This window comes from Panthera tigris (genome assembly GCF_018350195.1).
Source record: "Panthera tigris isolate Pti1 chromosome C2 unlocalized genomic scaffold, P.tigris_Pti1_mat1.1 chrC2_random_Un_scaffold_86, whole genome shotgun sequence".
Lineage (NCBI taxonomy): Eukaryota > Metazoa > Chordata > Mammalia > Carnivora > Felidae > Panthera > Panthera tigris.
In genome coordinates, this window is record NW_024962166.1 from 697 (window position 1) to 24,676 (window position 23,980).

At 41.7% G+C, this 23,980-nt stretch overlaps 1 protein-coding gene across 1 annotated transcript; it reads left to right on the plus strand.

Annotated features, from left to right (window-relative positions):
- The first annotated feature begins 275 nt into the window (after positions 1-275).
- LOC122236224 (probable cation-transporting ATPase 13A4) lies at positions 276-21,850 on the plus strand. Its single transcript, XM_042977114.1, has 7 exons — positions 276-423; positions 1,947-2,019; positions 9,169-9,340; positions 10,333-10,526; positions 11,889-11,977; positions 15,340-15,420; positions 20,574-21,850. Exons 1-7 carry the CDS (start codon positions 361-363, stop codon positions 20,784-20,786), a joined length of 885 nt encoding a protein of 294 aa, XP_042833048.1. The 5' UTR covers positions 276-360; the 3' UTR covers positions 20,787-21,850.
- Positions 21,851-23,980: the final 2,130 nt, after the last annotated feature.

Consider the following 23,980-nt stretch of genomic DNA (forward strand, 5'->3'; position numbering starts at 1 on the left):
TGTGAGTAGGTACGAGCTCTAGGACGCATCCCCAGGTCCTCTGACTCCGCTCTGACATGGTGCCCACAGAGAGCACGAGGCTACCATGCACTCTGGGCTCTCGAACTGGACCAAGGCTGGGGGGCTGGGCCGGGAATTGGTCTTTCCTGAAAGTCTAGTCGTTTAGCATACTGACAGGCAGCTCCCTCTGGCTCGAGGCTATCCAGTCTGTCAGACAAACTGTTGAATAATCAGGCTTTGGAGTGTTTCTCCTAAGCTCAGCTGAACAGCAGAGGCACTGACCTTTCTTTCCATCTCCTTACTCTGTCCTTTCTTTGCTTACACAGGGAAGGACGTGCCGCTCTCGTTACCTCATTTTGCATGTTCAAGTACATGGCTCTGTACAGCATGATCCAGTATGTTGGTGTTCTGCTGCTCTACTGGGTATGACTGGTGACCCGAGCTCCTGGTTAGAACTGAAACAAGGAGTTGCATCCTCCCAACCTGCATGCCTCTTGAGGAAGAGTGCACGTGGGGGAGCTTGGAGGACCAAGGGCCCCTCTGAAACTACCTTTATGGTGAAAGTAAATCAGAAATAGATGCACACAGGAGAAGCTGAAGGTGTCAATTCTCTGACTCTCTGACAGAGACATTTTGTGTGTAGTAGTAGCTGAAGATCAAGGCATAGCACTTTCTCGCGGTTGCTTCTGGCTGCTTGGACGAGGTCTCCATCTTCTCTGTTCCAGTGTGACTCTACCCGAGCGTACCATTCAGTAGCGAGATGATCTGGGACTGGGGAGCTGGTAAATGTTTCAGAGCCGCTCTCCCTGGGACAGCAAGCCCTGGTTATTCATGTTTGCTGATTTCCGTGGTGTAAATATGCCCACCATGGCTGGTTTCGAGCTGCCTGCCTGACGTCACTGAGCATGGAGTTGGGAAGAGATGTGCACATGGCATGTCATTATGTAGTACTTGCACCCCAGAGTTAGAAGACTTGTAAATATCTTAAAGAACATAGATAACAGCACAATGTAGGAAAAGGATTAGGAAGTGCTGGATTGGGGGTATTTATTAGCTTTGTTTTAGCATAATGTATTTAATGGTAGATTTGTATAATTTCAGGTTCTATAATGGCTGTGTTTAACAGCCAGTTCAAAAAAATAATCCCTGAAAACTTTGCAATCGACTCTCATGAGCGAGTATAAGCAGCCTACTGATGATTCGTTAGATTCATCTCTATGTCCTGCCCTCTTGCTTCTAGGCTGAAGGTTTCAGTTTTGTTATTTTCAGATTGCTTATGTCTTTTCCCGCTCACAATGAATGAGATGGAGAAGGAGAGGCTGTGCACAGAAATTTGGTCCTATTTTGGAATCCCAACAACTCATGCTACAAACTAGAGTTGAACTTGGGTCATCTTGATCTCCTTTCCACTAAAAGGGGGGCAAGGAAGCAAGTTACTTGAAATCAGTAAGATCTTAACCTTTTTTTCCCCAAGAATATCAAGGATGCCTTATCAGGACTTGCTATGACTGCAAATAACACCCAAGACTGTCAAATAGTGGGTTCAATTATTCTTTTTCCACTGGTAAAATTTGGGTAAGATCACCACACATTTGTCTCTTGTTACTACTGGGAACTCACTGTCCTGTTGTTCCAGACCAAACCCTGACTTTCTGCTAGCAGGTAGAAAAGAGATCAGAGATGGATCTAGTAGAGTAAGACATCTCCCTCAACAGGAGGATGTTGATGTACAAAGGACCCAGCCTAGAAAGCACACAAAGGTGGCCTCCTGGTTGGAGGGGGTTTCACAGCCTTATCTTTGGTACTTCTACCAACACAAACAGGACCCTGGCCACACCTTCTTCTTGTAAAATCCCATGTTGCAGGAACAAAAATGAATGCAACTGATGTCAGACTTCATCCAGAGGGTCACAACATTTTTGACCTGCTTTCCTTTTTCTTTTCAGGAGACAAACAGCCTTTCAAATTACCAGTTTCTGTTCCAGGATCTGGCCATCACAACTCTTATTGGTGTAACAAGTAAGACATTTTTGAAACTTTCTTGGCTCTTCCAGAAGGGCTGGTCCACTAGGAGGGACACACCAGTTGCAGCCTCAGGGATATGGGACTTATGCCCAAAGGTCCATTCAGAGAGGGAAAAAGGAAATAAGAGCCCCATTTGTGAGTCTTGGATTGAAATAAAAGTATTAGCCATGGAAAAGCTGGCTAGTTATTTTTCTGTTTTCCACAAAATACGGGGCTTCCATAATGGTCATTAAACTTATTTATCTATTTATTTGATTGTTTGTTTATATTTTGGGATAATTTATTGCTTTTCATTTTTTTTAAATATAATTTATTGTCAATTTGGCTAACATACAGTGTGTGCAATGTGCTCTTGGTTTTGGGGTAGATTCCTGTGGTTCATTGCTTACATACAACACCCAGTGCTCATCCTAGCAAGTACCCTCCTCAATGCCCGTCACCCATTTTCCCCTCTGTCCACCACTCCTTCCCCCCACTACCCTCAGTTTGTTCTCTGTATTTAAGAGTCTCTTGTGGTTTGCCTCCCTTCCTCTCTGTTTGTAACTATCGTTTCCCCCTTCCCTTCTCCCATGGTCTTCTTGTTCAGTTTCTCAAGTGCACTTTGAAAATCAGGAATGCTGTCTTCAGTATGCTTTCAGGTGTAATTATAGTTAATATATGCCCAGTTTATAGAGGCTGGATAGCTTTTATGCTTTAGATCTTTTTTTTTTTTTTTTTTTTTTTGTTTATTTATTTGCTTTGAGAGAGAGAGAGAGAGAGAGAGAGAGCAAGTAGGGAAGGAACAGAGAGGGAGAGAGAGGATCCCAAGCAGGCTCCATGCTGTCAATGCTGACAGGGCTCAATCTCATGAACTGTGAGATCATGACCTGAGTTGAAATCTAGAGTTGGACACTTAATCGACTGAGCCATCCCGGTGCCCCTGTTTTAGATCTTTAAATCCTAGCCTTTGGGGATTTTGAATGAAGATTAAAGATAATCTTGCCATTAGGCCACTCCCATTTCCACCTCTTGATTAACATGAATTGTCTTCCCAATTTCCCTGCTGTAGGCTTTCACCCCAACCCATCCACTCCCCACCATCCACCATATTCTCTGCTTTCCTCTCTGTTACATATAAATGCCAACAGCTCCACTTATACGTTTAATCCTACCTCTTCCTACCTTCTTGGGGATTTTGTTTCTGTTATAATCTCCTTCTTCACGGTCATCAACCTTTCTCTGGTCTGCTGGATCAGCATATAAATATATTTTCTTATCTTCTACCAGATCTGGTATTCAACAAAATTATTAGCTACTTATTGAGTGCCTAATTTGTACTACTTACCATAATAGGCACTTAGAACACATCAGTGAAAGGGAAAAAAATTCCCTTTCCTTGCATTCTGGTAAAACAACCTGGTTGTTCAAAGACCTGGAGCCATCCTTGGTTTTCTCTTTTCTTTATCCTTCACATCCCTTTGGATGGAGCTCCTGTTGGCTCTGCTTTCCGAAGCTCTGTACCCCCTGACACAGAGCCGTGTCACCTCCCTTGCGGATTCCCACAACAGCCTCACAACTCATCTTGCTTCCCCTCCTCCCCATTTACCTTTCAAAGAGCAGTAAGAGTGTTAATTTTGAAAAGTAAATTTTATTGCCACCTACTTGCTTAAAATGCTCTAGCCCCTGCCTGCTTCTGCTTCACTTACAACCACATTGTTACATTCTTATCCCAGGCACCAGGGTCTTCTTGTCACTTGAGCGTTGTCAAGCTTGTGATCACCACAGTACCTTTGTTTTTGCTCTTTGCTTTGCCTAAAACACTCTCCCTTTCCATCTTTATATGGCTTTGGTTTTTTCTTATTCAGATCTTAGCTCAAATGTCACCACCTCAGGAAGTTCACTTTAAGTAGTCACCAAGCCAATTTTTCTCTATCACACAATTGTGCTTTATTTTTTTTTTTTTAGTTCCCAAGTTTTATTCAAGAATTCATACAAAATGTTCCAGATAAATGAGTTTTAATCCGCCTCTTCCTCCTCTTTCTCATCCTGGTTAATCCGGAAGTAACACAGTTTGTAACTCTCTTTGCTGTTAGCAACTACTCGCAATGAATCACAGGGATTATTCTTCAGATATATTTTTTAGGTTTATTTCTTTATTTTGAGGGGGGGGGAGAGAGAGAGAGAGCATGCACAAGTGGGGAAGAGGTGGAGAGAGAGGGAGAGAGAAACAATCCCAAGCAGGCTCCACACCGTCAGTGCAGAGCCCCATGTGGGGCTCAAACCCAGGAACCATGAGATCATGGCCTGAGCCTAAGCTGGATGCTTAACCAACTGAGCCACTCAGGTGCCCCCTTCAAATATTTTTTTGATGAGTTATTTCGAACACCATTTGGAAAAAAGCACCTCAGAAGTTACTGTAATCTTGTTTTTGTTCCTTTCAGTGGTTAGAGCCCCTCCAACTGAGATTCCCAGATTTTCCATTCATTTTGATTCTCTCTTGAACAAACTGCTCAAAATTGGCAGCCTCCATGATTCCCTCTTCTACAGGGTGGGTGCAGTCAAGGGCAAACTTCATAACTTGCTGCTTCTTCTTCCTTTTTCTTTTCTTTTTTTTTTTTTTTTTTTTTTTTTTGCCCCCTTTCACCAGAAACTTTTTCATGGGCACCATGGTGGCAGTGGAGGCAGAAAGCACAATTGTGCTCTATTTGTGTGTGTGTGGGGGGGGGGGTGCCCTTCACAATCTGAAGTTATGCTTTTATCTGTGTTTTTATTTGCGTCTTCCTGCCTCCCCTGTCCCAGAGTGTGTGCGTTGTGAGAACAGCACCTTGTCTATCTTGACTACTGCTGTGTTCCCTGTAATTCTGACAGTGTCAGGTGTATCCAAGGGGCTCAAATCTCTGGAAAGAACACCCTTGGCCAGTCCATACTGTTAACAGAATTCTTCTTATGAAGCCAAGCCTATCTCTATGTAACTTGCACCCATCCCAGCTCTGCGATTTAGGGTGGCAAAGAGCCATCTATGTTTTCTCCCTAGATCAGTCTTTCTTCCACATTTTTCAAAACAGCCCTCATTTCAGCTCAATTGTTCTCTGTTTAGTAACAAGCATCTCCAGGTTTTCCTCTATATTTTGATAAATAACTTGATTATTTTTTGTTCTTATGGTTACTAATATATATTCATTATAAAACAAAGATGGAAAACATTGCAAGATATAACAAAGGAAAAAAATCCATCTTTATTCTACCATTCAGAACTAATGAATTAAAGCATTCTGTATGTATATAAATGAAGAAATTTGAATTATGTTCTCTATATAGTTGTGCGTACATTTTCTTCATTTAACTTTGCCATAAATTTTCATGTCATTAAATATTTTAATTATTTTTTATTGTGGTAAAATATACATAACATAAAATGTGCCATTTTGACCATTTTTAAACATATAGTTCAGGGGCATTAATTACATTCACAGTTTTGTGCAATCATTGCCACTCTTTACTTCCAAAATTTTTACATTTCCCCAAACAGAAACTCTGTACTCATTAAGTAATAGCTCTCCGTTGTTCTGTCAGTGCAGAGCCCAATGTGGGGCTTGAAACCATGAACTGCAAGATCATGACCTGTGCCCAAGTTGGATGCTTAACCGACTGAGCCACCCAGGTGCCCCTACAGCCTTTTATATTTGCTCAAATAGTTACTTTTTTAAAATGTTTTTATTTTTTATTTTTATTTATTTTGAGAGAGAGAGAGGGAGAAAGAGAAACAAAGCACGAGTGAAGGAGGGCCAGAGAGAGGGAGACACAGAATCTGAAGCAGGTTCCAGGCTCTGAGCTGTCAGCACAGATGTTGAACTCACAGACTGTGAGATCATGATCTGAGCCAAAGTCAGATGCTTAACCAACTGAACTACCCAGGCGCCACTCAAATAGTTACTTTTACTGGACAAAAGAAAGAATGTCAATGAAGAGGTAGAAATTATAAAAAAGATTCTTTAGAAAGAATTTCTTTTGGCTCCTTTTCATATTTTCTGTCTTTTTATTGACATTTTCATTTTGTTCATACATTGTTTCCTAATTTCTTTGAGCATATTTGAAAGAGTTGTTTTCGGGGCGCCTGGATGGCTCAGTCAGTCGAGCGTCCGACTTCGGCTCAGGTCACGATCTCATGGTTCGTGGGTTCGAGCCCCGTGTCGGGCTCTGTGCTGACAGCTCAGAACCTGGAGCCCACTTCGGATTCTGTGTCTCCCCCTCTCTCTGCCCCTCCCCTGCTCATGCTCTGACTCTCTCTGTCTCAAAAATAAATAGAAACATTAAAAAAAAGAGAGTTGTTTTATAAAATTTTTTTAAAATTTATTTATTATTGAGAGACAGAAACAGAGCATGAGCATGGGAGGGGCAGAGAGAGGGGGAGACACAGAATCCGAAACAGGCTCCAGGCTCTGAGCTGTCAACACAGAGCCCGACGTGGGGCTCGAACTCACAAACCACGAGATCATGACCTGAGCTGAAGTCAGATGCTTTACTGACTGAGCCACCAGGCGCCCCTGAAACAGTTGTTTTAAAGTCTTTGTCTAACATATCATATGACTTCACTCATATGAGGACTCTAAGATACAAAACAGATGGACATAAGGGAAGGGTAGCAAAAATAATATAAAAACAGGGAGGGGGACAAAACATAAGAGACTCTTAAATATGGAGAGCAGAGGGTTACAGGAGGGGTTATGGGAGGGGGGATGGGCTAAATGGGTAAGGGGCATTGAGGAATCTACTCCTGAAATCATTTGTTGCACTATATGCTAACTAACTTGGATGTAAATTTAAAAAATAAATTCTTAAAAAAGCTGGGATTTGGAGAAAAATAATCAAAGTCTTTGTCTAGTAAGTCCAATGTCTGGGTGTCCTCAGAGGTTATTTCTGTCAACTTATTTTGTTCTGCTGAATATTATAATGTCGTAACTCTGGAAATCCAGATAACTCTGGAAATCCCCCTTCCCCGGGACTTGATGGCTTTTGTTCTGCTAGTTTTTGAAGGCTGTCATAGTCCATTTGTTTGGTGACTTTCCTAAACTATTTTTTGCAAAGACTGTATCAGTTGCCATGTATGGTCAATGAAATCTCTGTTCCTTTAGCTTTTGTTTAGCTAGTGTTTTTGACAGAGATTTTCTTGACTTCCATGAGTGCAAAACCATGAACAAAGAACAACCTCTCCCAGTCTTTGCAGATTTGTTCTGTGCTGGGGCCCTTCAACACTCAGCCAGGCTTGTGCTGAGTGCAGAGATCATCCAGAGCTCAAAACTGAGGGGCTGTTCCAGTCTTTCCTGAGTGGGTAACTTGCCTTAGGTGTGTGCATGGTTTTCTATAGTCCCCAAAATACACATATGTTTTTGAAAGCCGTAATTTTCCAAAGAAACGTTCTTTAGCTTTTCTTTATCGTAGCTATTATTTTATGTCTCAACTGCCATCTTTTGCCCCAGGTGACTGTGGGTAGTTGGTGAGCCTTACAGTTGTTTTCAAGCAGTGGATGCTGCTGCCCTGAGTTCAGTCTTGCATTAGGTGAAACAGAGATGAGCGCCTTGCACCAGTCCTTCAGGTACCCCCAGACAGGTTAGAATGGACATACCCAATGGATGCAGTTTGCTCTTCCTCTCTGTGACCAGAGACCAGAGTCCTCCACTGGGAGGGCCAATGACCGACTTTGAAATTGCCACTGAGCTGAGGAGGGGTAGGGCAATGGCAAGTACAGATGTCACAAAGCTTTCCTACCATTTTTAAGTTGCCTTTTTCTTGATTCAGCATTTGTTTGACTTCTGTAAACCTTTGTTGTTCATAGTTCTGAAAAAGTTAGTTTTGATAGTTTCTGCTTGTTTTTCAATGTTTCTGTGGAAGGATGGGACCTTAGGGCTGTCTGCTCTGCCATTTTTTCCGATGTCACTTCTCATTTTGTCATTGAATATTTTTTTAAGTTTATTTAATTTATTTTACTTAAGTTTATTTATCTGAGAATGAGAGAGTGAGCAGGGGAGGGACAGAGAGAGAACAAATCCCAAGCAAGCTCCACGCTGTCAGTGCAGAGACCAAGGCGGGGCTCGAACTCACGAACCACGAGATCATGACCTGACCCGAAATCAAGAGTCAGATGCTTAACCAACTGAGTCACCCAGGTGTCCCATTGTCACTGAATATTTTAAAGCATTGCTTCTTAGTGACTGCCTGTTGTTTCATTATGTAGATGTACATAGTTTACTGTAAGTGATGCACTAAAGAACATCTTTCTACATCTCTGATATTTTTAGCTTAAGACAAATTTCCAGAAATGGAATAACCATGTCAAATGTTATGAACATGTTCCGGTGTTTTCATATTTATTGCCAAATTGCCCTGCAGAAGGTTTGTGTCAGTGTACGTTTCCAGAAGCAGTGTATAAGAGTGTACATTATCATCATGCCCTCACCTATAATTTGATGGGCTTTGCCTATTTAATAGGCAAAACTGAACCACAATTTCTTTATCCATTCATCAGTTGATGGACATTTAGGCTTTTCCCACAATTTGGCTATTGTTGAGAGTGCCGTGGCAATGAGAAAGAATGAAATATGGCCCTTTGTTGCAACGTGGATGGAACTGGAGAGTGTGATGCTAAGTGAAATAAGCCATACAGAGAAAGACAGATACCATATGCTTTCACTCTCATGTGGATCCTGAGAAACTTAACAGAAACCCATGGGGGAGGGGAAGGAAAAAAAAAAAGAGGTTAGAGTGGGAGAGAGCCAAAGTATAAGAGACTCTTAAAAACTGAGAACAAACTGAAGGTTGATGGGGGGTGGGAGGGAGGGGAGGGGAGGTGATGGGCATTTAAGAGTGCATCTTTTGGGATGAGCACTGGGTGTTGTATGGAAACCAATTTGACAATAAATTTCATATATTAAAAAAAATAGCCAAAACTGAAAGCATTTCATGATTGTTTTTGTCTTCTCCCTGAAGAATTGCTCCTATGACTTGAGTTTGAAGCCATTCATTGTATTTTGTTCCCTCAAAACCCTGACGTACTCCAGTTTGTCAGTTTCCTTGGCTGTGTGGGCCTAAGAAGTTACACCGTTCTTCTGATGAAGAATACAGTATTTTCCTTCTCTCACAAACATAACACTTGAATTCATTTTGTAGTGAATTTGAATGGTGCCTACCCCAAGCTGGTGCCCTTCAGGCCTGCAGGACGGCTGATCTCCCCACCTCTGCTGCTCTCTGTGATTCTCAACCTTCTTCTCAGCTTAGCCATGCACATTGCGGGCTTCATTCTGGTTCAGAGGCAGCCTTGGTATTCCATGGAGATGCACAGGTACTATCACAGCTCTGATTCCAGCTTCTCACATCCTAATTTCCATCAAACATGGTCTGGCCCTTATGACAAGAAGTAAAGGGTTCTTCATTCTTCTGGAGGCGTTGGCTTTCTTTCAAGTCCCTTGGGGAATTTTCCAGTGATCTTCTCTCCTCTGTAGCACAGTTTGAGGATATTATCCATTGGCACTTACTTTTGCCTGTCTTGTGTGATAATGATCCATGACCTTCTTTTACACCTAGGGTGACCATGCATTATAATTTGCCCAGACATCCCCAGTTTGAGCCTGATATCCCAGTGAAATTTTTTAAATTAATTAATCCTTGAAGTATATTTGGCATACAATGTTACATTAATAACAAGTTATCAATTCGACCATTCTATACATCATTCCTTGCTTACCATGATATGTGGTGCCCATCTGTCACCATATATTAATATGCTATTTTTGATTACAGCTCCTATGCTGTAATTTGCATCCTCATAACATTCATTTTATAACTGGAAGTTTGGACCTCTGAATCCCCTTTATCTATTTTTCCCACCCCTTCCATGCATGTCTCCTCTGGCAACTACCGGTTTTGCTGATGATACTAGTCTTTTCCTTTCACATTCAAATATGCTCCTGTTGGATGATAAATTATATGGTCACCCTATTTATCAATATTCAGAGATCTTAAGCCACAAGAGGAAAACCTCATGGCTTACTCATCTTTTTCCCACATAACCTTACTACACATGAAGGGTACCCAAATTATTGAATAAATAACTTGTCTATCTATCTATCTACCTATCATATATCTATCTTTTATCTATTCATCTATCCAAAATATAGATCTATCTGTGTTGGTTTCTTTCCCCTTATTTTTCAGTATATTCTTTCCCAAAGTGTAGGTAATTACAAAAGCACTGAGGGCATGGAATCCTGTAGATACCAGTGCTCCATAAAGACCTGTCATCTTCGTTCATTACCTTTTTTGTTTCCTTTTTAGTGCCTGCACAGTGCAAAATGAAAGCATCTCAAAGTTAACCATTTCTCCCACTGCTCCAGAAAAAATCGGAAGTAATGGTGCCTTCACAAGCTTCGAAAACACTACCATATGGTTCTTGGGAACAATCAACTGTATCATCGTGGCTCTTATTTTCTCTAAAGGAAAACCATTTAGGCAGCCCATATATAAAAATTGTGAGTAGCGTTGTACCAGATCAGAGGTGAGGGATCATCAGAAGGAACAGACATGCCCAGGTCACTCGGGGAGCAGCAGCGGAGTTGATGCTTATCTGGAGCCCTTGACTTTATACTCCAGGGCTCTATAAACACATTTGGCAGCCTCATTCTTAGCTCCTTTCCTCAAAGCTGCATTAAATTCTAGGGCTTCTTCCTCTACCTCTTTCCTTCACCGGAAGTTTGTCTCCAGGTGTCCTTTCATGGCACCACTGTAAATTGGGACGAGTCATTTATTTCCTCACGTGTCAGTACTTGTCGGAATTCATCTGGGAGGAGGTGGAGAGAGAGAAGTGTCACAACACTCAGTTGGAACATGTCTCCTGCCATGAAGACAATGGTTAAGATGGCATTGTGTGGTTGGCAGCCTGGGAGGGGGTCCAGCCTGAAGGAACCTGGCTATAGTAATTGTGGAGGCTCTTGGCCAAAGTACATGCTACCTCCTTACATTCTGGACTGGAGTGCGGTGTGTGTTAGGAGAAGTGGGTGACCTGGTTACCCTGTGGAACATTCATTTGTATACATCCCTACCTCTCAAATTGGGAACATTTAATTAATTAAATATTTAGTTAATTATTTTTACCTTTACTTATTTATTTCAAGAGAGAGAGAGGGAGAGAGAGCATGAGCACTGGAGGAGCAGAGAGAGAGAGCAAGAGAGAGAATCCCAAGCAGGCTCCATGCTGTCAGTGCAGAGCCTGATGTGGGGCTCGAACCCATGAACTATGAAATGGTGATCTGAGGCGAAATCAAGAGTTGGATGCTTTAACAACTGAGCCACCCAGGCACCCCTAATTGGGAAAATTTAGAAGCATAAGTTGAAGGATCAATGTCCTCATAAGAATTAGTTTATTTAGAGAAAATTATTTTGCCTTTCTCCTTCTTGGGATGAGAAAGCAGTCAAATGCTTACCTCTACATTACTGCAATTTAAATATTTGTTTATTTACAGCCCTCTTTTTTTTCCAGAATAGAATTTGAAGCAGGGGATTTGCATTAAAAAGACTTGGGTACTTAACTGTCTTCAAGGCATTTTTTGAAAATATATTAGGTCAAAATTGCTCTCTCTGTATTTCCCACTTTTATTAATTGAAACTTACAACATACATGTGAAAATTTCCATCTGCTTCAAGGACATGCATAGAAATTGTGGAGGTGAGACCCATTGCATAGAAATGAGTACTTTCCATTTATTATGCTGTGTTTGGATTTGGAATCAAGTAAGCTTAATCAGTGTTCATCTAGACTATGTCTGTCAATAGATGTGAAACTCCGTATATACTCCAATTTCTCTAAATGATAGCTTGTGTTCTTATTTCCTCAGATATATTTGTCCTTGTGCTGGTCATACAGCTGGGTGTGTGTCTATTCATTCTATTTGCTGATATTCCAGAATTATATAGGCGTTTGGATGTAAGTCTTATCTCTGGGCTATGATGATGGTTTACTGTTATATAATACCCTGACTGCAAGAAGCAGGTCACGGTGGCAATTGACATGGACTCGTGACACTGATTATCCTTTTGGAATAGTAGAGTTAAAAAAGAATACTACATTTATTTGTATTTTTTTTAATTTAAGCCAGCCAGGAAATAAGATTCTGTCTAGTCTTGATTTCAAATATTTCAGAAGCATTGGCCATTTTTCTTTTAAAAGATCCCTGTAAGAATGGAAAAATCTATATACATACACTGTTTCAAGCGTAAGAAAATTTTTTCCCCTAAGCGCTTCTGTTTTGAAGCTGTTGAAAACAGTTTGCCTATAACACTTTTTCTGTTAATTCTCAAATCTGTACTTACATCTTTAAAAAAAATCTCTATAAAGACGTGTTTGTATGTTCATACTTAATGTCTGCAAAACTTGTTTGCAAAGAGCCATAACTTACCTCATGAACTCTCTTAGAGTGTGTAATTTTGAGGCAAATGTCAAAATCTATGAGACAATTTTTACATATACAAGCTAGGGGAAATGTGTATTTCAATTCCTTTAACCTATACTTTTGAATTAGAAGTTTATTATTACCAAATGTCCTTTAGACCAATAAATAGAATACAGAAGAGATGGTAAAAGGGAATGGACTTTTTTTACTTAGTGCTACGTGAGCCTGCCTGCCCACCTCTCCAACTCAAAGACACGTGTCATGAAGGCCAAGGTCCTATCTTATTCAGTTTCATATTACCAGTGCCTAACATAACCCATGGCACATAAGGGCAGTAAATGACTGATCCTTGTAGATCAGGTTCCTAAATGGAGATGAGCACTGGAAGCTCACAGTTCATTGCAAACCAGCAAAACCTTCACAAACCCTTCTTGACACGTGACATACAAACTCATGTCTACATTCGGTTTTCCTTGTGATAATTGTATCACTGTGGTTAACAGCGTAATTGCCACTATTGTTAAATATGTTCACGAATTCGAGTAAGCAGTCATGGAGATAGTCTTTGGCTGCTAGACTTCTAAGTGAGTTAAAACTTCTTAATCCTGCAGAAGTTAGGGTTAAGATATGTTGGGTTTAGTCACACTCTTTAAGACGAAAGAGTCTTACAGAGAGGCTGATTCCTCTGGTACAACAAAATAGGGAGCCTATTTAGTTTTGGGAGGACCTGTGTGGGGTCATTGCCAACATGACTGCCAAGGAGTCTGCAGAGAATTATTGCTCACCCTAAAAATAATTATTTTTCTTCTTATTACATAAAATTGTGGGTACATTCTAGAAAATGTGAATATGCAGGCAGAGAAAATTATAACAGTATTCACTCTATCCTTCCATCTTTGAAACTTTGTATATTATAAAAGTGCACTGACTGATTTATGCAGTTTACTTTAAATGGAATCATGCTGTTTTGTAACCTAGTTATTGCTCATTTTTAAAAATTACATTTTTTTAAAAAATAGAGATACATTCACAAAGTTTAATATTCAAAAGTTAAAAAGTTCTGTCCTCTCATCCTTTTTCCCCTGCTACCAGGTCTCCTCTCTGGAGGCTACTCATGACGACACTTTATTTTATACACTTTTATTTTTATACACATATTTTATACATATGCCTACACACACACACAGACACATATATATATATATATATTTCCTTTTTTAAATTGTTTTAAATGTTTATTCATTTTTTGATAGAGACAGAGCGTGAGTGGGGGAGGGGCAGAGAAAGAGGGAAACACAGAATCCGAAGCAGGCTCCAGGCTCTGAACTGACAGACATAGCCTGATGCAAGGCTCGAACTCATGGACCATGAGATCATGACCTGAGCCGAAGTCGGATGCCCAACCGACTGAGCCATCCAGGCGCCCCATATATATATTTCTTATATGTGTATTCTGCCACATTCTTACACAAATAGCAGACTATTAAATTTTCCAGGTCTTCTGAGCTGAAGATGGCAAAATGAGATGAGACGTGTGAGCAAGCTATGGAGGAAATGCCTGTAGGGGCAAAAAGACGAGGAAGCCCAAAGAGAAGGGGAGGGTGGCACCTTATGATGTAGGTCTGACCCCCATGAAGGAGTGACAGAAGGAGGGCCAGAGGGTAGGGTTTCAGATTGCAGTGCAGTTCTAAGAAAGCCCAGCCACAGTTGCCCATCACAGGTATCTAGTATCTTATAAGAATGAGTGTGATTAGAAGACCTGCCATCCTCAGGTATTAGCTATGAGCAACTCATGAGGAGTGTGGGCTCAGGGTAGATGTGGTGGGAGATTCCAAGGGTAGCACTGGAGCACCTGCTACTTACTCTCCTGGCAGGAGACCCTCATGGGGCATGCCCATGGCTGCCCCGACCACACACGGTTCCGCACCACGATCTTTCATGTTACAGTTTATTTTGGTAATTGTCCCACGACAGTACATAGAGCTTCCTCATTCCTCTCTTTATGTTAATATATTGTTTCAATATACATATATGTACCATAATTTATACGCAGCCCCCGTTGATAGACATTTAGGTTGCTTCCAATGTTTTGCTATTCCAAACAAAGCTGCAATAAAATAACTTTATACATATACCATTTCAGGCATGTACAAGTCTGTCTCTAGGATAAACTCCCAGAAATGGTTTTCCACTTTTAATTTTAATGGCATTGCCCTCCATAGAGTTGTACCAGTTTATAATCCCCCCAGTGTAGAAGGCAGTATATGAGACAGTGCCGGGTACAGCAGTGTGCACTTGGTTTCATTTCATCCATCCATCCACTCATTTATCTAGCCAGACATCCATTCCCATCCAGCTCCACTTGCCCCACTGGTGAGTACCCTTGTCATGGCACCATCTGTGCAGCCGTGCACACAGCCCTGAGGGTAAAGCCGTGGCTCGGGGCTGCAAAGCAGGGCTCAGCTGAGGGGAGATGTGGCACCAGAGAGACAAGGGCAACACTGCCCCTGTCACATTCGACTTGTGTACGATCAGAGCCTCCTGGGAATAGAGCCACATTCCTGTATTCCCTCATAAAAGCGAGCAACGCAAGCAAACAAAAACACTTTTATCAAATTTGTCAAATTTTGATCGAATTGATTTGGGGAAATTGAGAAATTACAGGGGCACCAAAAAATAAAAAGGAGAAGAAAGAAAGATAAAAGAATAAAAGCAGCAATCATAGTTTCCGTTATTATGTGTGTGCCTCTAATATGCACACATGTAATGTCTACAGGTAAGCATGTCTATTACACATGTGATTTATAACCTATGAAAATGTACACTGTGAACATGTGAACAGCTTTCTGACATTTATTTGTCTTCAAACTAACAGTGATTCTCCATCTCCCACCAGCTTCTCTGTACTCCTCTTCTGTGGAGGGTTTACATCACAATTATGCTCAGCTCCAACTTCATTGTGTCCCTTGTGGTGGAGGTAAGTGCCCTCCGGCTTCTGATCACTGTGGGTAGGGATGGACGGGGCATTCTTTGGGAGTCTGAAAAAAGGAACAGCCTTAGAGGATAAGAGTCAGCAGTCCAAGAGGCTCCCTGCCCTGGTGACATGAGCAATGGTGCTTTCCTCTAGTGAGCTCCAAACAAGGTGTTAATTTTCTCATCGACATGGTGGACCTGGAGAGAATGGGATTATGATGTCTAAGGACCTGTTCGTTTCTAAAATCCACAAGTAGAGAACTGACTCAATTCGTTTTTTTGAAATTACGTATGATTCACATACTACAAAATTCGCCTTCTTAAAAAGTGTGCAGCTCACTGAGTTGTGCAACCATCACCACTAATTCCAGAACATTCTCATCACCCCAGAAGAAATCCTGTACCCATTAGCAGTCGTTCCTCATTCCCCCTTCCCCCTTCTTCACCCCTTGGCAACCACTAATTTACTTTCGGTCTCCACGCATTTACCTATCAGGACATTTCACATAAAGGGAATCATAGAATACGTGGCCTTTTATGTCTGGATTCTTTCACTTAACAACGTCTATTTCTTTTACTTTACACATGGGAAATAAGATTCATAGTGAGCTTTTCTTAGATTTGATTCTTCATCTCCCATTTACTCCATTTCCTCAGTGAAATGAGTTTGTGGTCTCCTTTCTTTGGCTATGTGGTTCACTCTCCTCCTTCAGCGCTGTTATTTAGACCAAATCTTCATTCTTCAAAGCCTCCTGGAGAACAGGGGTCACCGTTAGAAAAGACATCTATGTCAAAGGGGAGGTGAGCATCAGATTCCATCTGTCCCCAGTCTGGGTGGCAATGTTTCCAGTGGCAAACACAGCCTTATGCCAGTGAGGGGAGAATCCCTGGAACCTGACTTCTCTGCAGCACCTTCCTTAACAGGCAGGGTAAAAACCACACAGGAGACAGTGGCAGAAAAGAACATAGAATTAAGGTACTAGAGCCTCTCTCTGTGTGCATATCCAGGACTTCTCAAACTTGAGTGGGCATCAGAGTCACCTGGAGGGTTTATTAAAACCCAGGTTGCCCAGCCCTTCCCCTAGCATTTCCGATTCAAAGGTCTAGAATAGGCACAAGTGTTTGTCAGGTGATTCTGATACTGCTGGTGGAGGGACCACACTGTGAAGTACCGTGCTAACCCATATGGTCTCCAAAGCCACCAAATTAATAAGAGAGGGTCGCATGAGTGTCCTCATACCCAGCTGCAGAAGGATGAACCTTGCCCTTTAAAGGATAATCTTATGTTCGTACCTTGTCCCTGTCAGTGATCACATTATTTCCTCTGCCTGGTATAGCTTCCCCCAATATCTCCTTATGGGAATGCTATTCCATCCTCTATGGCACAGCAGTAGTAGTATCGTCTTCATGAATCTTTCCCAAAGCCTGGATGGGTGAGTCAAGTAACAGTGGTTTAAACAGTCAAGATATTTATTGTCTCACTTAACCGGAAGATTCGAGGTAAGTGGCCATAGAGTTGGTTCAGCAACTCAGTGGTGTCATTGGGGATCATCAATCTTTCTCTCTTCTGCCTCCCCATCTTTAGATACGGGCCTTTCATATTTGCGTGTATTGCTTATGGTGTCCAGATAGCTTCCGCATAGCTGAGCATTACCTGTGTTTTGATGCAGGAAAAAAAAATGGAAGGAGAGGCACCAGCAAGCTTTTCTTCCCTTAAGTATGAACCTTTTATAAGGAAACAAAGTCATTTTCTAGAGCCACCCTTCAGACTTCCTCTTATGCCTCATTGGTCAGAACTGTGTCTTATTGTCATCCTGAGGAGAAAAGGATTCTGGGAAAGTGGATCTATGCCAAACATTAGACAGATTTGCTGACATTGTGTGTGAGTTTTTTCCTCTTAGGTGGGCAGGAAAAAGTTGGGAGGATTGTGCTATAGGTAATCGAGCAACAAAGTCTCCCATAATCCTCTAGCAGGAAGCCATTCGAATGTCACCATGTTTGCAGATAAAAGAAAGCATAAGCCGGAAGTAGTTCACCTGGGTTGGAATCCTTTCTTGCCGCCTGACTCTGGGCAGCACTTGCAACTCCACTTCTCTATGTCTCCGTTTTCTCATCTGAAACGCCGTGATAATAAGGGTACCTAACCTTACAGGGTTACTGTGAGCATGAAAGGTGAACACAGAAAAGCATGTAGTAAATGTTTGATAAATATAAACTATTATCATTATGTTATCTCTTGTGATACTTAGCATTTCTTAGTTTGTATCTATCAGTCATGCAGGCTTTCATTTGTTCATTCACTCCACAAACATTTGTTGACCCTGTGCCATGACCTAGGGTGCAATTCGAGGCAAATCCTGATGATGGAGGGATGCTGCTCACAGTCTACAGCAAGTGTGTAGATTGTGTAAACGGCACTGACAAGAACTCATCTCAGTATCTACAGTGTCTAAAACCCTGCTTTATTCTAATAGAAGCTGGGTAAAGCTTTGTTCAATTATTAAATGTTAAGAAGTGACGCTGCTTGCCTCCAGCAGATGGAGAGGATAATTTGACACTCATGAAAGATTAAGTTTCTCCTTTGTTTCTCGAGTCCACTGAGAAATGGAGACCGGCGTAGATGTTCAGTGGGGGTTCCCAGCAGCTTTCACACTGAGAAATGATGCTGTGGGGTCCTAGCTCTCACCCCCAGGCTCCTGCATGGCAGTCTTCACTTATTCGAAGTTACCTTCTGCTGTCAGTAGGCATTCAGGAACAAACCAAAGCCATTTGAGTCTGTGGTTGAAGGAAGTTGTAATGGAGAATTACAGACACTAAGATTTCATGCCCTATGAGGTGAGCAGAGTAGGTAAAGACCGCAGGCTATCACGGATGCAGCAAGATGTTTTCCTCACATAGCTCTAGGTATATCTGACAGGAGATACTAAAGATTGGTGGCCAGCTGGTGACAAAGATGGTCCAGAGAGGTTTCAAGGGACAGGCATGGGGGATGGCTGGCCTCCTGTTGCACAGTTCTAAATATTTCCTGGTCTGCTGAGAGGACTAAGACTATCCCTAATTTTAGAGCAGTCTTGATTGGGATCTTATCCTCACCTTGCTTTCTCATGATCTAACCTCCAACTGAAAGGCATAGGAGCTAATCTGGATAGTTTTAATCCTTCTCGTTTTTATTACTTATGTGTTTGTGTATATATGTGTGTGTATGTATGTATGTATGTATGTGTGAATTATTTTAGTAGCCAATCTGAAGAGCTTGTGTGGTGAAGTTTTTGTTTGTTTGTTTTATGTTTTTTGTTTTGTTTTGTTTTGTTTTACAAATCATATTTCTTCAAGGGTTTCCTTTTGTTTCTAGTTCTACATTTAATTTATAATGTAGAGTGACAGAACAGGTTACTTCTCGGTCCTTCAGTTTCCCAATCCAGACAAGCAAGGTGAGACAGGCCATTATACTTCTAGAATTGTGATAACACTCAAGGCATGTCTTATAGCACTAAAGTCTCTCTGTGTGTGTCTGTATGTGTGTTTGATTTTGTTTCATTTTGTTTGTTTTTTTGTTTAAAACCTGATAAGATATCCTAGAGGTAAGTTAGACTTTAAAGACCAGTAATTGGATACCTATGATCCTGCCCTATTCCAGCTCGATGGAGAACTACCGTTCTCTTTTTAATTAAGAAGGATGAAACAAAAAACAAAAAAACAACTTGCTGTGGGAAAGTAATAATTTGTGGGGCTGAGTACAAAATGAAAAAGTAGAATAACAAGTCTGGCTAGGTGAGCCCTGAAGTTTACAAGATGCTCTTGAGATGGCTGGGTGGGTCTTTAACAGCCTGCTAACACATGATCCATTTTTTGAGACAGAAAGATTCAGACTAGCTGTTCTCTATTATTTCCATTGGCAATGGGACTCTAATATCAAAGATGGGTGGAATTTAGGAAAGCTACTACCCTGGCAAAGGTCCTTGTGGAATCCCATAGAATTGATTCTTCCAGTCTAGCAAAGATACCACTGATAGACACCAAATGAGTTCTCATTCTGTGGGACAGCAGGCTTCTCATATTTTTTGTTTTTCTCAAGATAACTTCTAAGATGGTTAACTTTTATGACTTACGATAAAAATGAAAAAATAACACAATAACCTCTTATACACTCTGTATTATGTTATAACTTGAGGTCTGTTTGAGGCTCAGTCTAACTCATGAAATAAAATGGCAGTCCAAAATGTTTCCAAAGAGACATATCTTCTGTAATCTGCATTGTAGTGAAATACTTGTAGATGAAAGAGGCCACAGTGAATAGGGCCACAGTACATAGCTTATTGTCTTATTTATTTATTAAATTTTTTTTGATGTTTATTTATTTTTGAAGGAGGGGAGACAGAGCATGAGGGAGGAGGGGTAGAGAGAGACAGAGACACAGAATCTGAAGCGAGCTCCAGGCTTCGAGCTGTCAGCACAGAGCTCGAACCCATAAACCACGAGATCATGACCTGAGCCAAAGTAGGAGGCTTAACTGACTAAGCCACCCAGATGCCCCCATAGCTATTTGTTAAGTAAATAATTCATAAAGGTGGTAAAGGGAGGCATCTATACCATGCCCTGCCCTACACTGTAAGGAGAGTTACACAAAGAAGGAATTATTTCTAATCACTGAAGCTCAGATAAGGTAACTGATTTGTCCATAGATGTCAGAGCTGGAACTTGAATCCAGATCTCTCCAGGTGTAAGACTGTGGCCCACATTCCAATTTATTGACCTGTATTCGGGACTATGCAGTCATATGGCAGGGCACACCAAAGCCACATCTTTCTATAGGGTTATTCCATTGGGTGTGGTAGGGAGTGGACTGCAGAATTTGAATGATTTTAAATTTAATTTATATATGAGATTCAAAAGGAATTTCACCCTCGAGGCAGACTACTTCAAGCTGTTTCCAGATTCTTAAAACTGGGAAATCTCTATTTTCCCAGAAGAGCTCCTTGAGTGGAAAAGCTTGAGAGGCTGAGACCTATCTCATGAAACCACATTGGATTTGTTCTTACAGGCCTCAAGTTTTTTGTCAAGCTGGATCTAAGCAGCTAATGTGGTAGCTCCTCTGTAGGGTCTATGGAGGACCATAGCCAACCTCTGGTTGTAAAGAATAACTCTCTTATTTTGCAGGAGGCCATTATTGAAAACCGAGCCCTGTGGACAACATTCAAAAGGTGTTTTGGCTATCAATCAAAAAGCCAGTATCGGATATGGCAGAGGGCCTTGGCAGATGATCCCAGCTGGCCCCCGCTAAACCAAACGTCCTACTCTGACATGCCAGAGTGTGGCAGCAGGGTGTCTTACAGCAATCCGGTGTTTGAGAGCAATGAGGAACAACTCTGAAGCCAAAGTGATCTCTTAGGTGATAAAGCATAGAAACGATGACAAAAGGGACCAGTTTCAGTAATTTTCAAACAATGGGACTCTTACAAAATCAGCTGGAGTTTTTGGAATAAAAAAACCTATCCAATCACGGTTGCAAATTCAAGTTTACCTGATAAAATACTTTCTACAGAGAACACTGCCCCCAGAAGAGTGCCTTCCTCTTGATTCTGAAAGTATTGATGGTGTTGGTGAATCAAGAGTGAGCTAACGATGGCAATCAGCCCAGAGACTGGGAGGCTAAAGGACAAGGAGAATATATACTCTCTTTTCTTAGGTAACATTTTTTAAATGAATTGAAAGTAGCACTATGTGTAGCCATAGAATTGTAACATGTGAAGGATCACCTTTGAATTCTTATTTTATTGATGGAAAAACAAGTGCATGAGAGCCATTATACCAGTCTTCACTGTCTGGTTTCCTTTCCTGCATAGTACTTTCAGAGTTGAGACATTTTCTTCTGCTTCTGGCCTTCCCCTACATATTTGGAAGGGTGGGCTAAGCTCATGCTTCAGTAACAAACAAGTCCCTTGTCTCAGTGGCTTAACACACAAGAGCTTCTTTCGTGGTCCAGGTGACTCTGTAGACTAGCTCTCCTCAGTGGTGACTGCTTCAATCTGTCGGCTCCACCGGCTGAAAACAAGTACTCCACGTTCACTATGACGGGAAAGGAAGAGACTGGAGAAGGCACAAAGGCTTTTCACTGCCTCACCCAAAAAGTGGAACGCCTCTCTTCCACTACTCACATCTCATTAATCAAGGGTTTGGCAAAGGAGCTGGGAAGTACAGTCTCCTGTGTTTAGGGCTGGTTTCATGGGCACATGACCTGTGCAGTCACCTGGGGCCCCATGCTTAGAAGGGCCCCACATTTGGTTTAATGCTTTGCTGCTGCCATCTCGAAATTCTTAATTTTTGATGCTCTTTGATACATGCTACTTTAGTTTCTCTCCCAGGAACCCGAGCTGGACCAACTACATAATTTGTGGGGCTGAGTACAAAATGGAAATTATTTTTGAGAAAAATTAGTCTTGTACCACAACATTATATGTTATCAATTGATGTAAGTGCTTATGCAATCTACACATTTCTTAAATTTGAAAAGGCTTCAATTTTCAGGAAACAGAAATTGCCCTTATTTTATCACTATTACAATTTTGTTATCTCGGATTCATTTAGCATAGAAAACATCCAGATTTCTGTTAGCTCAGCAGACAACTATGAGTTTTAGGAAAACATCCACAGATAGTATTTTAAAGCAAAAGCAAAATTTTCATTACAAACCTCAAATCCTAGGTGAAGGTTCTGGACGGGGGAGTGTCCCAAGCTGGCTTTTCTCCTTATCAATAGCCTCTGCAAGCATTCCCTTCCCTGGCTGAATTCCGGAGCATGGCTGGAGGCTCTGTGGCTGCAGATAATTCTGGAAACACAGTGTTTCTCAGCCATGAAAGTATCTTGTTGCTTCTGGTTTTAAAATAGGGTGTGAAGAATCATGTAAATAGGCTGCAGAATCATTGTCTTCCTTGGTACAGAAAGAAATGTTTCCTTTTACAAAGTTAGCCACAGCAGAGATATGGTAGCTCTGAATGTCTTTTTCTAAAACTCGTAGTTTTCTCATTTTTCAACATGGCAGGCTGGAGATGGTCTACAACCTAGTCCTGGGCGAGGGCATTCCCACCTAAAAGATCCCCTTACCAGGTGCTGTCACCTCTCTTGTCTCATTTGCATTGCATGATTCACTCAGACTCAGGCAAGGAAGGGCTTATCCACTTTTACACGTGAGGAAACTGAGATTCAGAGTAAGGAGAGCAGACCCAGGCCTCAGACACAGATCTCCTGAGCAAACCTTCTGTTGTTTCCAAATACCTCCTAATTACAAAGCTCCAGCAGGGCTGGGTGTTTGGGGTGATCTCACAGTAAAACAAAGAATAGGTTTCTTATTCGCCAGGTGGAAGGAAGCAACCTTTTGCTAATACCAGGGCCTAATGTTCAAATGAATGCCAGGCATCCTGCCAAGCTCGGGCTAGAGGCAGGTTAAAAACAAAACAAAACTAAAACCTATGAGTGTCTGTCTGTCTTTCTGAGACTCTGAGTTGCTCTTACCTTGGTCCTAAGTTCCATCCTCAGTGATTCAACAAGACCGGCAGGAAAACAGAGAGGGAAGACTCCATTTCCTCACCAGCCAAACAACCCTAAAATCTTTGTCAAAAGAGACTTATTCTGAAGACTGTACTTGAAGTTAACTGTAACTGAGAGGTAGTGAGAAAATGCTTTACTTGAAAAAATGGGGTTGGGGGGTATTGTCAAGGGATGTGAGAGTTGTTTTCAAATACTTGAAGGGTTCCTGTGGGAGAGAAGGCTCCCACCTGTGCCTGGTGGCACGCTCAGTGTGTAAAGGGCACAGTGGGAATGGCTTCAGGCTGACACGAAGACCACTGCCCCAACAGCTCAAAAAGCAGTGGAAGCTGGTGACCCATGAGGTGTGTGCCCCATGACATTGGCAGTACAAGGGGATATTCAGAGACCAATTAGAGGTGGAAGTCAACTATCCGATGGAATTCAATTACCTACCAGATCCTTTTCAGACTTGATATGCACATGTCTCAATCTTATGCTGTGATGTGAACCATTTACTGTCACTGCCCACATAGAATATCAGGCTGCCTATTGTGGGGAGACGGGCTGGGGAGGACAGATTTATAGCCCTGTGAGGTCCCACAGTCAAATGGGCTTGACTGCTCTGTACCTTGGAAGGTGGCTTTGGTTGGGGATAAGATTCTAGAAAACAGGTACCCACTGATGGGTCCTGACCACCAAACTGACAGCTGGGACATACTTCTGATGTGTGTGTTTTCATAGAAAGAGCTGCTTGAAAAAAATCAGTAAAGAAAATGTGGGAGAATGTGCCAAACCTGAGGTCAGAGTACCTGCGCCTGATACGCTTGTCTGACCAGGACTTGGAGGAGAAAAGAACACAGTCATCTGATCCACATCATTTAAAAGGTCCCTTGTATGTTCGCTCCAAGGTACGCAGCTCTGACCCACAGAGAAGAACTCTGGCTCTGGGTTCTTCTCACGAAACATGTAATGATCTGCGAATGGAAATATGTCTGTGCCATCTGCACCCTCTGAGCTCATAGAAGGGTGCGTGTGCACAC